This window comes from Cupressus sempervirens, chromosome 10 (genome assembly GCF_028749045.1).
Source record: "Cupressus sempervirens isolate cs-2001-9-10 chromosome 10, ASM2874904v1, whole genome shotgun sequence".
Taxonomy (NCBI): domain Eukaryota; kingdom Viridiplantae; phylum Streptophyta; class Pinopsida; order Cupressales; family Cupressaceae; genus Cupressus; species Cupressus sempervirens.
Genome location: NC_143127.1, coordinates 39,796,210 through 39,810,619, shown reverse-complemented (window position 1 = coordinate 39,810,619; position 14,410 = coordinate 39,796,210). Strand labels below are relative to the sequence as shown.

Genomic DNA, 14,410 nt, shown 5'->3' with positions numbered 1-14,410 from the left:
CTCCTCAACCAGTAACCCATCAGCCTTGCATTAACTGTAACAACATTTTGAGGGCTAACTTGCTCATTGGTTTGAAGAAGAATGTTGGCAATAAATGGACTACCCTTCACAACACATGATTTCAAAAACATTATACCTCTCATGGACACTGCAATAACATTGATAAAACGGTCATTTCTTGCATCTTTCCATCCATCATATACTGCAGACATGTCTATTTTGATCCATGAATCCCTGATGAGCTTCAAGGCATTCTTTGCATTTTCACCTCTTTGTCCAATAAAGAACTGCACCACCGCATTACTTGGGCACTTGAACCCCTTTGGAGCTTTATGAATTGATCTCACCATTTTGCCAATACAATGATCGAGCAACAATAAATACCAATCCATTAGCATAGATGCATCTAGCTATGTCTTTCTCAGTAATCTCTCTACTGCCATTGTGAAATGCCATTTCCAAGCAGCCCTTTGCTCTCTTATTTGAGACTGGTTTTTCAGGAACATGTAAGAATGGATGGTCTTCTGTGGGTTCAAGATTGGAAACTATTGCATCAGAGACTTTCAATCCTTTTTTAGACTTTTCTAAAGTATAAGGAACCGCTTTCCCAACTGCTTCATCTACTTTTTCTTGCTCTTCAAAATGTTTCATTACAATAAAGTTTGTAAGAAGGCGTTTACCTAGAGGGTCCCCACTAACTCTTGGTTTGCCTGCTCAAAACTTGACACTGTTATGAGGGAAAAAACACAAATGTGCTTTCACTTGACTATATGAGTTGTTATATTGCTCTTTGCAATGGCTACAGATCCTAATGTAACCTCCTTCACCTAGTAGTTGTACCAGTTCCACGTATTTATTTTGGAGAGTTATGTTACAATGGTGATTGCTTGGTTTTATTCAAATATATAGACAATTACATTTATGATGTCTTCTATAGTAACAATTGATAACTGAAGACTAATTTAGAAACTAACTAGACTTAATACTACAACATGGACTAACTAAATATTATTCGAATACCCTTAATGGCCCATCTTTCAATTGCACCAAGTTGCCTCCTAAATTTTATACATGTGTCCAGACCCAGAGACTTGGTGAGAATTTTTGGTCTGCTCATGGGAGACAAGATTTTTGGCGAGTTTGAGCAAATCTTGATTGTCACAAAAAAGAGGTGACAAACCTGCTTGAGGCATGTGCATATTAAAAAGAATTGTTTGAAGCCAAATTGCCTCTGCTTTAACAGTTCCTCGATATTCAATTTTATTTGAGGAAAGAGCTACCACCTGTTATTTCTTGCTACTTCATATGACTTACACATATGCCTAGATTTAGGACATACATAGATGTAGACTTCCAATCATCAAAAGCTGCCCAATTTGAGTGTGTGAAACTGATAAGTCTAGGTTATTACTTTTGCCATATAGAATCTCAAAATTGACAGTGCCCTTAACTTCACAGCACATGCTTTGCCAAAACCCAGTGTTCATCTCAAGCTGCCATGTAACAAGAGATTTAACTTATGACAAAAATGAGGTCAAGTTTAGTGGGAGTAAGAAAGATAAGACTTCCCACTAGTTGACTAAACATAGATTTATCCACTAGAGGTTACTCTAATTTGGTAGCTACTTTCAACTCTTTCTCCATAGGTTAGGATGCAAGTTTGCAGTCATGCATCCAAAATTTGTCTAGCAAACTCCTGACATACTTTGACTAAGATTTAAAAATAGTATTATCTGTACCAAATTTCAACACCTAAGCAATATTGCAAAAGTCTCAAACTTGTCATGTCAAACGATTGGCACAAACTTTGTTTGATCTGCTAAATCAAAAAAATTGAACTCGTAATAATCAAGCCATAAATATAGAAGACAAGTAGAATTATATCATCCCTCGTAGATTTGACATACAAATTTGAGTTAGGACTCCTTTGAAAGCTTTGATCACTGGGGTACTTATCAATTTTTTAAGTACCAAGTCCAAGGAGCCAGTTTTAGGCCATAGAGTGCTTTAATAAGTTTGCATACTTGGTGGTCTTTGCCAACAATTTTGAAACCAAGAGGTTGCGTCATATAGACTTCTTGCAAGGCACTATTTAGGAGGACACTCTTGATGTCCATTTGATGGGCTTTGCATCCAAACTGGGCTGAAATGGCGAGGACAAGCTGAATAACAGTCATTTTGGCTGTGAGAGAAAAAGTCTCCTCATAATCAATGCCCCTCTTTCCGTAAGAACCCTCTAGCAACTAGCAAAGCTTGGTATTATTCAAGGGTTCCATCAACCTTGTACTTAATACACCCATTTCTAGTCAATGAGCTTCTTCTCAATGGAATATGAGAAGACCCAAGTGTTCTTTAGAAGACTACAATGTTTTTCTTCCATAGGTTGTTCCTACTCAGGTATACCTTTAGCCTCTAGATAGGATTGAGGCTCTTAAACATTGTGAATATTGGTTATAAGAACAAAGTTTATTGTATTATTTTTCTCTCTTGTTTCTAGACGAGCTACCCTCAATGAGTTCATCATTATGAAGATTGCCAATGATCTTGGACCACCATTTTGGTTAGAGAGTAGAAGTACCAACATCTGCTTTAAGAGGAGCAACTGGAACATGGTCATGATGATGTAGTTCAACAGGTTCCTGAGGAAAGTTGGGTGGTGCAATATCATTTGTAGGAGATTCTACAAGTTTAGAGTCAGAGTCATTTGAACCCCTCCCATTATGTGGACCCAATGGAAGACTAACAATCAAATCCTTAGCTTGCAAACGCAGATCCTTAGTTCTCAAAAGAAGAGAAAAGAGCTGAAAAGGCTCTCGTTCTTCATCAAAGACAACAACCCAATTAAATATGAGTCAACAATATCTACACCAATCAATCAATATGCTTTGTGGTTTTCACTATGTCTTTTGAACATTTGCTTTCGGCTCTTGGAATTAGTTTTGAGTGCTTGGCATCTCGAGTCCAAACATAAGTGGAAGAACCAAAGACTTTCAAGGGATGATTTTAGGCTTCTTGCCAAACTAGGCTTCCTTTGGAGTGTTCCTTTTAACATGTAGGAGACCTATTCAAAAGATAAACAATATTGGGTTTTGACCAAAACTTTTTGGACGGTTTCTATGTTACAACATAGATTGAGAAATTTTAGTGATTGTGCAGTTTCTTCACACAAGTAAATCATTCTGTTGAGGGATGTAAAGTCTAGTAAGTTGATGCTTGATATTGTGATGTACTAAAAAGTTAGAGAAATTAAAACAAAATCCCCTGCCCCATTATCTGTTCCAAGAGTTATAATTTGTTGACCTATTTCTTTTTCTACCTATGCTTTTAACTTCTGAAATATACTAAACACCTTTGATTTTTGTTTAAGAAAATGCACCCACATTTTAAGACAAATATCAAAAAATACCTGGACCTAGTAACTGGTCCACATACATCAACATGGACCAATTATAATATCTTGGAAGTTCGCCAAGAATCATAATCTGAAAATGAAGTTTGATACTGCTTTCCAACCTGACAAGCTCCACAAACTCCATAATTTTGAGTCTAAATCCCTAGCAAGCCAACAACCAGATCTTCCTGAACTATCCAAGAGAGATAGTGTAAGTTACCAATGCAAGATATTGCCGAGGGAAGAACTTTTGGCTGCCATGGCATGCTCATGAGAATCACTAATGTCAATGAGTCTATTAAGACCACGATCCTCAATACCTAACATGTGTAGTGCAAGTCTCCTGATCAACAACATTGCATTTGTGTGAACTGAATACCACATCTAGCTGAGGAGTGTCTCATAATTTGACTAACAAAGAAGAGGTTGAGTTTCATGCCTAGAACATTGTATACAATGAGGAAAATTAAATTCCTATGTCCAAATTGATTTTGTGCATTACCCTTTCCAACAATTGTATACTCCAAAAATTACTGAATCAATGAATGGTGTGTAACTAGTGAACCAATCTCGATGATCACTGAAGTGTTGAGAAGCACTTGAGGTACTAAGTAGACAATTTGATGTGATTTTCTAGGCATTTGGCCATAAAGGCATAAAAAGTGGACTCCTATTCAGTGTCCTCAATGTGCTCTGCCACATTGGCCTCCTTTTGGGTACCTCCTTGCTTCTTTTGTTTAGAAGCCAAATGGTGCCAATAATCTTTGTTCATGCGACTCTGCTTGTGTCAATAAATGCACAGAATGTTCTTGGAGTTGTTCTAGGATTGACTTGGGCATTTGTGCTAAGAGAACCAAGTGTTCCCTTTGTCTTGAGTAGGCAAATTTGTTGTAAAGGCTTATTTTGTGGAGGTTGAACTGGCACTACCATCAAGGTATGTTATAATACCTTGGAAGTTTGCTAAGAATCGCCATCAAAAAATGGAGTCTGATGCTGCTTTCCAACCTGACAAGCTCCACAAACTCCATAATTTTGATTGAATCCCAAGTAAGCCAAAAATCAAGAGAGATGGCGTATGTTTAGATGTCCATTCTGCTGATGCCATAGATTGCTGAGGGAAGAATTTTCAGCTGCCATGACATGCTCTTAAGAATCACCAACGTTAATGAGTCTATAAAGACCACGATCCTCAAATCCCACAACATGTGTAGTACAAGTCTCTCAATCAACAACATTGCATTTGTGTGAACTAGATACCACATCTAGCTGATGAGTGTCTCAAAATCTGATCAACAAAGATGAGGTTGAGTTCCATGCCTGGAATGTTGTATACTATGAGGAAAATTAAATTCCTTCATCCAAATTGAATTTGTGCTTTACCCTATCCAAAAACAGTATACTCTTCTCCAAAAATTACTAAATCAATGAATGGTGTGTAACTAGTGAACCAATTTCGATGATCAGTAAAGTGTTGAGAAGAACTTGAGTTGAGGTACCAAGTAGACAATTTGATGTGATGAGCTAGGCATTTGGCCATAGAGGCATAAAACAATGTGTTGTATTACATTGGCATCTTGTTGAGATCCTCCTTGCTTCATTTGTTCAGATGCCAAATGGTGCCAATAGTCTTTCTTCATGTGAGTATACTTGTGGCAATAACTACACAATGTTTTTCTTAGAGCTATCCTAGGATTGATTTGGGCCTTTCTGCTAAGAGAACCAAGTGTTCCCTTTGTCTTGAGCAAGTGGGTTTTCTGTAAAGGCCTATTCTATGGAGGTTGAAATAGTACCACCATCGGAATTTGTTATAATAATTTGAAAGTTCACCATGAATCACCATCGGAAAATGGAGTCTGATGCTGCTTTCCAACATGACAAGCTCCACAAACTCCATAATTTTGAGTGAATCCCAAGTAAGCAAACAACCAGATCCTCTTGAACTAGCTAAGAGAGATAGTGTATGTTTAGATGTCTGTTCCACTAATGCCAAAGATTGCTGAGGGAAGAACTTTTGGCTGCTATGGCTTGCTTTTGAGAATCACTAATGTCATTGAGTCTCTAAAGATCACTATCCTCAATACCCACAACATGTATAGTGCAAGTCTCCTAATCAATACCATTGCATTTGTGTGAATTGGATACCGCATGTAGCTGAGGAGTGTCTCATAATCTAACAAAGAGGAGGTTGAGTTCCATGCCTGGAATGTTGTATACAACGAGAAAAATTAAATTCCTCCATCCAAATTGAATTTGTGGATTACCCTTTCTAACAATAGTATACTCTTCTACAAAAATTACCGAGTCAATGAATGGTGTGTAACTAGTGAGCCAATCTCGATGATCAATAAAGTGTCAAGAAGCACTTGAGTTGAGGTACTAAGTAGACAATTTGATGTGATATGCTAGGTATTTGGCTTTAAAAGCATAAAAAGTAGACTCCTACTCAAGTGTCCTCAATGTGCTCTGCTACATTGGTCTCCTGATTAGATACTTCTTGCTTCTTTTGTTGAGAAGCCAAATGGCGCCAATAGTCTTTCTTCATGTGACTATACTTGTGGCAATAACTACGCAAAATGTTCTTCTTGGAGCTGTCCTGGGATTGACTTGAGCCTTTCGGCTAAGATAACTAAGTGTTCCCTTTGTCTTGAGCAAGCAAGTTTGTTGTAAAGGCCAATTTTGTGGAGGTTGAACTAACACTACCATCGAATTCTATTATAATACCTTGGAAGTTTTCGATAAATTGCCATCGGAAAATGGAGTTTGATGTTGTTTTCCAACCCAACAAGCTCCACAACACCATAATTTTGAGTGAATCCCAAGTAAGCCAACTTCCAAATTCTCTTGAACTAGCTAAGAGAGATAGTCTATGTTTCAATGTCCATTCCACTAATGCCAAAGATTGCTGAGGGAAGAACTTTCGGCTGCCATGGCATGCTTTTGAGAATCACTAATGTCATTGAGTGTCTAAAGACCACTATCCTCAATACCCAGAACATGTATAGTGCAAGTCTCTTGATCAACACCATTGCATTTGTGTGAACTAGATATCGCATCTAGTTGAGGAGTGTCTCTAAATCTAACTAACAAAGAGGGAACGTTGTATACAGTGAGGAAAACTAAATCCCTTTGTCCAAATTGAATTTGTGCATTACTGTTTTCGACAATAGTAAACTCTTCAAAAATTACCGAATCAATGAATGGTGACTAACTAGTGAGCCAATCTCGATGATCAGTAAAGTATTGAGAAGCACTTGAGTTGTGGTACCAAGTAGACAATTTTATGTGATCTACTAGGCATTTTTCCATTAAGGCATAAAACATAGACTACTATTCAGTGTCCTCAATGTGCTTTGCTACGTTGGCCTTTTGTTGAGATCCTCCTTGCTTCTTCTATTCAAAAGCCATACGGTGCCAATAGTCTTTCTTCATATGACTATACTTGTGGCTGTAACTACACAAAACGTTCTTCTTGGAGCTATTCTTTGACTAGGGCTTTTGTGCTAAGAGAACTAAGTGCTCCCTTTGTCTTGCATAGGCAAGTTTGTTGTAAAGACCTACTTTGTGGAGCTTGAACTACCATCAAATTCTTTTATAATACCTTGGAAGTTTGCCAAGAATCGCCATTGAAAATGGAGTTTGATGTTGCTTTCCAACTTGGTAAGCTCTACAAACTCCATAATATTGAGTGAATCCCAAGTAAACCAACAACCAGATCCTTCTGAACTAGCCAAAGAGAGATTTTGTATGTTTAAATGTCCATTCCGGTGATACCAGAGATTTTTGGTGGACATTTTTTTGGCTGCCATGGCATGCTCTTGAGAATCACTAATGTTAGTGAGTTTATAAAGACCAGGATCCTCAATACCCACAACATGTGTAGTGCAAGTCTCTCGATCAACAATATTACATTTGTGTGAACTGGATACCGCATCTAGCTGAGGAGTGTCTCATAATTTGACTAACAAAGAGGAGCTGGAGTTCCATGCCTCGAACGCTGAGGAAAATAAATTCCTCCATACAAATTGAATTTGTGCAATACCGTTTTCGACAATAGTAAACTCTTCTCCAAAAATTATTGAATCAATAAAAGGTGTGTAACTAGTGAACCGATTAAGCTGATCAGTAAAGTGTCGAGAAGCACTTGAGTTGAGGTACCAATTAGACGATTTGATGTGATCTGTTAGGCATTTGGCCATATAGGCATAAAAAATTGAGTCCTATTCAGTGTGCTCAACATGCTCTGCTACATTGGCCTCTTGTTGAGGTACTCCTTGCTTCTTTTGTTCATAAGCTAAATGGTGCCAATAGTCTTTCTTCATGTGACTATACTTGTGGCAATAACTACACAAAATGTTCTTCTTGGAGCTGCTCTAGGATTGACTTGTGTCTTTTTGCTAAGAGAACTAAGTGTTACCTTTGTCTTGTGAAAGCAAGTTTTTTGCAGAGGTTGAATTAGCACTACCATCGAATTGTTGTCTCCATCGATCTTGCTGCAAACGTTTGGTGTGAAGATTTGGAAACTTCAAGTCAACATCAATTGAGGTACTATTGAGTGTCTCAATAAAGTGATCATAAGACTTTGGTAGACTTTTTAAATGATTACTACCATTTCTTCTTCCTCAATTGTTCTACCAATTGCCTCCAACTGATCACAAATGTTCTTATTTTTGTGGGAAGCTCTAGTAGGGATATCCTCTCATCTATCATGATCAAGATAAGCATATTCTTTAGAAAAAACACATGGATCTTATCAAATGTTTCATGTAGGCCTTTCAAATATTCCTATATTTCAATATTTGTTTAACTTGAAAGTACCTGTGGTAGTTGATTGTCAATGATTGACAATTTAATTAGCATCACAACTTCTTGATTCTGCTCATTAAATTTGTCCTAACCCGAACACAACCCTGCAAGATGAGTAGATTTGCCCAAAATAATTTGGTTAAGTTATCAAACCTCAAAATTGTTATCATCCACTGTTTCTAGGTGTGTCAGTTGTGGTTGTTGAACTTCTAACTACCTTCCAAAATAATTGTCATATTCATTTAAGCCCAGTCTGACTCTAGAAGAGAAGGCCCCTAAACCATCAAACCATAGAGAATCGTGGAACGCACAAGAGTGTCAAGAAGTTTTATCTCGGACAAGATGTCTTGGAAGTGATTCCTAAAGCATTGTCTCTCAAGAAGAGAAAATGACTCAAACCCCTTGCAAATATGCGTTTGAATAGCGGGCCTCAAACTGAAAGGGGACCCAAAGAACTTGACCCCAAGTATGTATAAGATGAGACAATCTAATCTTAGAGCCACTAAAGGAAAAGTGAAGATAGGTAGTCTTAAGGCAAATAAAGACCATTACCTTGGTCTTACTCAAGTTCATGGTCAACCATCTCAAATCATACAAGGAAGTGAAGCTGTCCAACAATCACTATAAGCGTTCAGGGGAGGAGGCCAAAAGAACTATATCATTTGCGAAAAGCAAGATGTGAACTAACACATGCTGAAGAAGGCAACCATCACCCACAGGAAGGTGCTCACGAAGGAAATCCTCAAGCTCATCAAGAGATAAGGGACACCCCTGCTTCACCCCAGTGATGCTACTAATGAAGTTGGAGAAGTCAGTGGGAGTCCTAAGATGACCTGGGACCAACTCATATGATATAAAGCCTCTTAATGGCAGTGATAAGTTGGTTTGAGATGCCGATTTCACGAAGTCTCTGAAAAAGTGTCCATCGAGGGACCGTGTTAAAGTCTTTCTGGAAGTCAAAAAAGTAGCAATAGACCTTTGAGGAATGAGATCAAGCCTCCTCAATGATAGTGCAAAGAGTCAAGATGTGGTCCATAGTCTAATAATCTTGTGCGAAACCTGCCAGCTTGCTGGCCCTAGCCTAGCGTTGATCAAGCTCTCTGGAAAGAAGGATATTAAGAACTGTAGCATACAACTTTGAGAAAGTGTGGCTGATCATAATAATCTTGGAGTTAGCGAGGTCGGATGTTGGGCCCACCTTATGAATTAGATGGATAATATGATGGGACCAAGAGGGAAGCCCAAATAAACCGCTCAATTTGAAGAGTTCAAAGAGATGGGAACAAAGAACAATTGCACCATGCTTGAAGAGCTCACCTTGAAAACCCTCCTCATCAACAACCCTTCTAGTATTCATATTTTTGATAGCCTCCAAAACAATCAAACAAGTGAAAAAGGTGGTACGTAGAAGTGGGGGTGGACTAGACAAGAGACTGGTCGGGGGTATCATACAGAGTGGAGACATGGGAAAATAAGGTGCTTTGCACAAGCTCATGGGGGAGGGGGGAGTGATGAGGAAATAAAATATGCTAGAACAACTTGGGAGAACGGAAGGAGTGAAGGGAAAATCTACTTTGGGGAATGAAAAAGCATTAATGACAGAGCATGCGATAGGGCAACTACAAGTAGGGAACGGATGGGTGATGGTGGGTAAAGGCAAGGTAGAGGCGAGAGTGAAAATCCTTATAGTCATCATACCAATGGTTCATAGGACAAGAATGCCTAAGCTTGGAAGGGGAGCACTGGCGGGGGGGGGGGGGGGGGTTGTGCAATGGAACAGGGGAAGGACAACAATGCAGCTGAGAGGCAGGAGAACGAGGTGGAGGCACAAGCAAGGGAGTGGGAGAATGGATCTGCTAGAAGAAGCCATCTAAGATAAATAGCAAAGAGCTCAACATCACTATTCGTAACCATAGTTCCAAGAATCACGGTGATTCATGCGATTCACGCGATTTGGCGATTCAATTCAAGCCAAACGATTTTTTGTGAATCGGTGAATCGAATCAGCGATAAAGGGTTTATGAAATAAGTTACTCACTAAATTTCAAAGGTTTTTTAAATTTTCCGATTCATGGCCGATTCGATTCCGATTCATGGCCGATTCACGATTTGATTCGGCCTTGCTGATTTCGATCCGATTCCGATTCTTGTTACTTTGTTCGTAACTATTACCCAAAATCCTAGGTCAAGGTGAAGAAATGGCAAACAAAAAGAATAGGAGTGAAAACATTAGAGAGTATTCAAAAATTATGCAAAAACCCTTGCAGATTTTGGGTAAGCATCATCATGTTAAAGAAACATGATTTTCTTTAATACTGAAAAAATGCATCACAACCTTGCAAATTTCCATGAAGTTAAGAATGAGGCAAAAATGTGTGAAAATCACACCTAAAATTGCATAAACTCAGCCATAGAAGCAGAGAGTTGTTGTATGCCTTGGATGAAAAATAACTCCATTCAGGCTTTGAAACAAAAAACAGAATCTTTTGAGCTGACATGCGCAGAGAAAATGACATCGTTGAAAGAAAAATGTGAGCAGTAATAATCTTGAACATGATTTGTAACAAATGGAAACCTAGAAAGCCTTGACTAGGATGAGCATGAAATTGAGATCGCAAAACTGCAGAAGCTCGTGATCTGATTAAAAAACTACCCACGAATCGCAGATAGAAATTTGCACTAAACTTTTGTGAAATTCTTAGGATTATCATTTTTTTTCAAAAAATAATCTGTCGTTTCAATACCATGCCACAATGGTAATTGTTTGATATTATTTAAAGAGTGAAATGTGCATATAGGAAATTACATTGATAATGTTTCTAAAGAAACGATCAATAACAGAAAGAGTAATTTATAAACTAACTAGACTTAATATTACAATATTTACTGTTAACTAAATATTATTCTAATAGTTCAGGTCTGTTTTGAGCTGGAAATTCTCAGACGTGGAAGCACTCGCCTTCAATGAATCTATAAACAAAATACAAAACCACAAACAGATATAAAAAAAATGAAACAAAAGTAGAGATTTTATTTCATTTCATTTTGTGAAATGAAATGTGAAGGAAAAAAACAAAGACAAAAAACAACCTACCACTTATTTGAAATTTTCCTCTGAATTCTTTGAGAAGTTCTCAACACTTGCAACCATATTGGAACAGCACGCAAATCAGCTTACAGCATGCAACAATCAACCTTTAACTCTCCTTGAGTAATGACAAGCAAACAAGAAAGTTCAGTGACGGAGGCAAGAAGTTTTGTTTTTCATTCACAAATGTATAAATGAAATAGGTGTTCAATTTGTTAGTGTTTTTAGTGGCCATATTTAGGGTTAGGAGGTGTTGACCAAAAAAAGCCAAAGCAAAAGAGTTAAGTCAAAAAATAAAAAGTTCATGCCAAAGACTTTTCTGATTCTGCCATAGGTTGCTACATAACCTCCCAAGTTTGCCTCGGGTTAAGCAAACCGAACCCACAGTCTGTGGGCTAAAATCTGCACCCTGTCCAAAACCACAGGGGACTGCATCCAGAGCTTGACCTGGGGTGAACTGGACCAGAACTCAAGTAGCCTAGGTCTTCTCCCTTATGCAGATTGTTATTGACAAAGCTCAGCTCTTGTCAAAATAAAAATAAGGCTTAAATATCTAATATAGAAGTTAGTATGCATTCCTTCATAAATAGAATGAGTATGGCTAGTTGCCACCAGCATTTTGCAGATAGTGTTTCATAGGTTGTCTTTTTCAGATTATTCAGTGGTTGAATAAAACTTCATCAAGAAAAATATTTCAATTATATTTAATCACAAGAATGTGTATGGGATGTAAAGAGTAGATAAACATCATGCATTTATTGTTGCTGTATGTTCAAATGTAATTCATCCAACAAAAATACTTATAGGATCCCCATAAATTTTTTCTTCTTGTTATTGAAACTAGAAACTGGCATAATGAACATGTGCTTTTAAAGAATAAAGGTGCTCATAATTTGAGCGTGTTTTAATGAATATGACAGTTATGCTTAAAGTTTTTTTTTTTCGGTTTTACAGAAATTATGTTGTCCAGTATATTTTGGAATTTGGAATCCCATGGGCAACTGCGAAGGTCATTGCTCAACTTAAAGGTCACTATGCAATGCTTTCAATGCAAAAGTTCAGCAGTAATGTTGTGGAGAAATGTCTTAAGGAAGGTCAAGAAGAGCACCGTGCAGCTATAATTCAGGAGCTGTTAAATAGTTCCCAACTTGGGGAACTTTTACAGGATGCTTATGGTAATTATGTTGTCCAGTCAGCTTTGGGCGCTTCAAAGGTGTGCTTTCCCTTGACATTCATTTTTCCTCATTCTTATTGTCCTTTATAAACCAATAAGAGGGAGAGAAACTACCTGATGAAGCATTCTTGATCTTCTCACTAGGTTAGATTGTTGCATTGTAATTTAAAAGTTGCTTTCATCTTTTGTTTGTACAGAACCAGGTGGCAGTTCATGCTGCATTGGTTGAAGCAATTCGACCACACTTACCAACTTTGCGGAGCTGCCCGTATGGAAAACGGATTCTTTCCCGTACCAATTTGAAGAAATAATATTTATCAGTATGTAATATTAACATTTTTGGAAGATATATTGACAATTACAGGAGAAAGGATGGGTGTGCTGTCAAATTGTTGTTTTAGCGGCAGTAACTATTTTTTGGAGCTTAGTAATTTGTTATTTCTACCATCATTTGTATGGCATGTAAAAATGAAGCATTTAGCTATGTAACATTGCAATAAAGACTATTGTGAGCTTGAGGTTTAGATCAAAAAGGAAAAGCAGGTCCCCAGCTCACTGCTGTATAACATATTGGCATTGAAAATTTTTCCATGGGGCAAATACAGTTTTTCTCAGTGGCAGCGCCCCTATCAAGTACAAAGGATTTTTTTTGAAAGGATTTGGATGCAAGTTATGCAGAGGAACGGATGGTCTTTGAGAAAGCTATTTTGTACTTCTTGGGGGTATCCCCATGTGGGATAGTAGGTAGTTTGATCATTAGATACCACAAACATGTTATTTTGGTATATAGTGCTGGTATGCTGGAAAAGTGGCAATTCCAGCCCACAAATTAATCTAATAGGAGAAGATTCCACCGAAATTCTAGAGGCTCTACCAAAAATGATCTGCAACCAGGCTCTGTAGAAACTGATATTGGCTGCAGAAATAAATAGACTTTTCCAAATTTATACCTTGTGACTTCCTGGATATGGCATTTCTGGGACTTGTAATATTGTACGTAAAATTTTTATATCTTGAAAATACAAATATATCCACTTGCATATTTTGGTCAATTCTTACTTGTTTCGAACTTCAGTGGATTCCTATATTTCAATTGTTTGTCGCTGAAATATACTCTAAATTTTTCTACATTGATTTGAAAAAGCGGAAAGACTTGAGAGCTGTATTTTTGAGCTGCATTGTTCAGATCCTCAATCCAGTTGATTTAACCTAAAATACAATTTCTTTATTCATTTAGAGTATTATACCTCAAGATGATAGAACATTAAGCATTTCAAAACTGGCACAATTATTATCAGCAGAATCCCATTTGCAAAGAATTTGAAGTAGTTTCACTATTGTAATTGGCCGTGCTCCATACTCTGTTAAAATTGTGATATTTTCTAGTGATTGCACTATAAACATTTACTTCTTTAGGGAGCTGAAATGTTTCTTACTGTAGGAATAAGAAATGTTTAAAAAGAGAAAATCAACAAATATGTTATATTTTAACAATCACCGAACTTCAACTTATCAACAAAAAACAATCACCCAACTTCTAAGAGTACCACGTTAAAGCCATACATGGATAGAGCTTATTCTTCTGTCATTCCTTCTGTGTATGTAATCAAAACTAATCACCAGCTCAAGAGGTTTTCACTGCTTGTATTTACCCATGGATTGTGTCCTTTAAAAAATGCCAACAGTAACCCGACACTGCTGATCGTATCAGTTGCATGGCATTGCTTGACTTTTCCATTCAATATTCACCTATTGGAAGATTACTCGTCTTGTTTACACACTGTGGCTTTCACTTTTAATTATTGAATGCTTGCTTTAGGTTTACTTCGAATTTCGACTATTGAGGATGCTTAGGGTTGACCTTGAGCCATTTGGTAGGATGCCTGGTGAAGAATTTTGAGTTTGTTATGATTTTGAGATAGAGAGCAAATCAGAAATGCAAGATTTTTTGTTG

General features: G+C 37.5%; 1 protein-coding gene across 1 annotated transcript in view; it reads left to right on the top strand.

The window, feature by feature from the left end:
* LOC149532455 (uncharacterized) overlaps positions 1-13,508 on the top strand; it is a 112,338-nt gene extending 98,830 nt beyond the window's left edge. Inside the window, exons 5-6 of the mRNA XM_089803358.1 lie at positions 12,237-12,495; positions 12,654-13,508. Of these exons, the coding sequence (XP_089659484.1) occupies positions 12,237-12,495; positions 12,654-12,767 (373 nt within the window). The 3' untranslated portion in view covers positions 12,768-13,508. The remainder of the gene's footprint in view (positions 1-12,236; positions 12,496-12,653) is intronic.
* Positions 13,509-14,410: the final 902 nt, after the last annotated feature.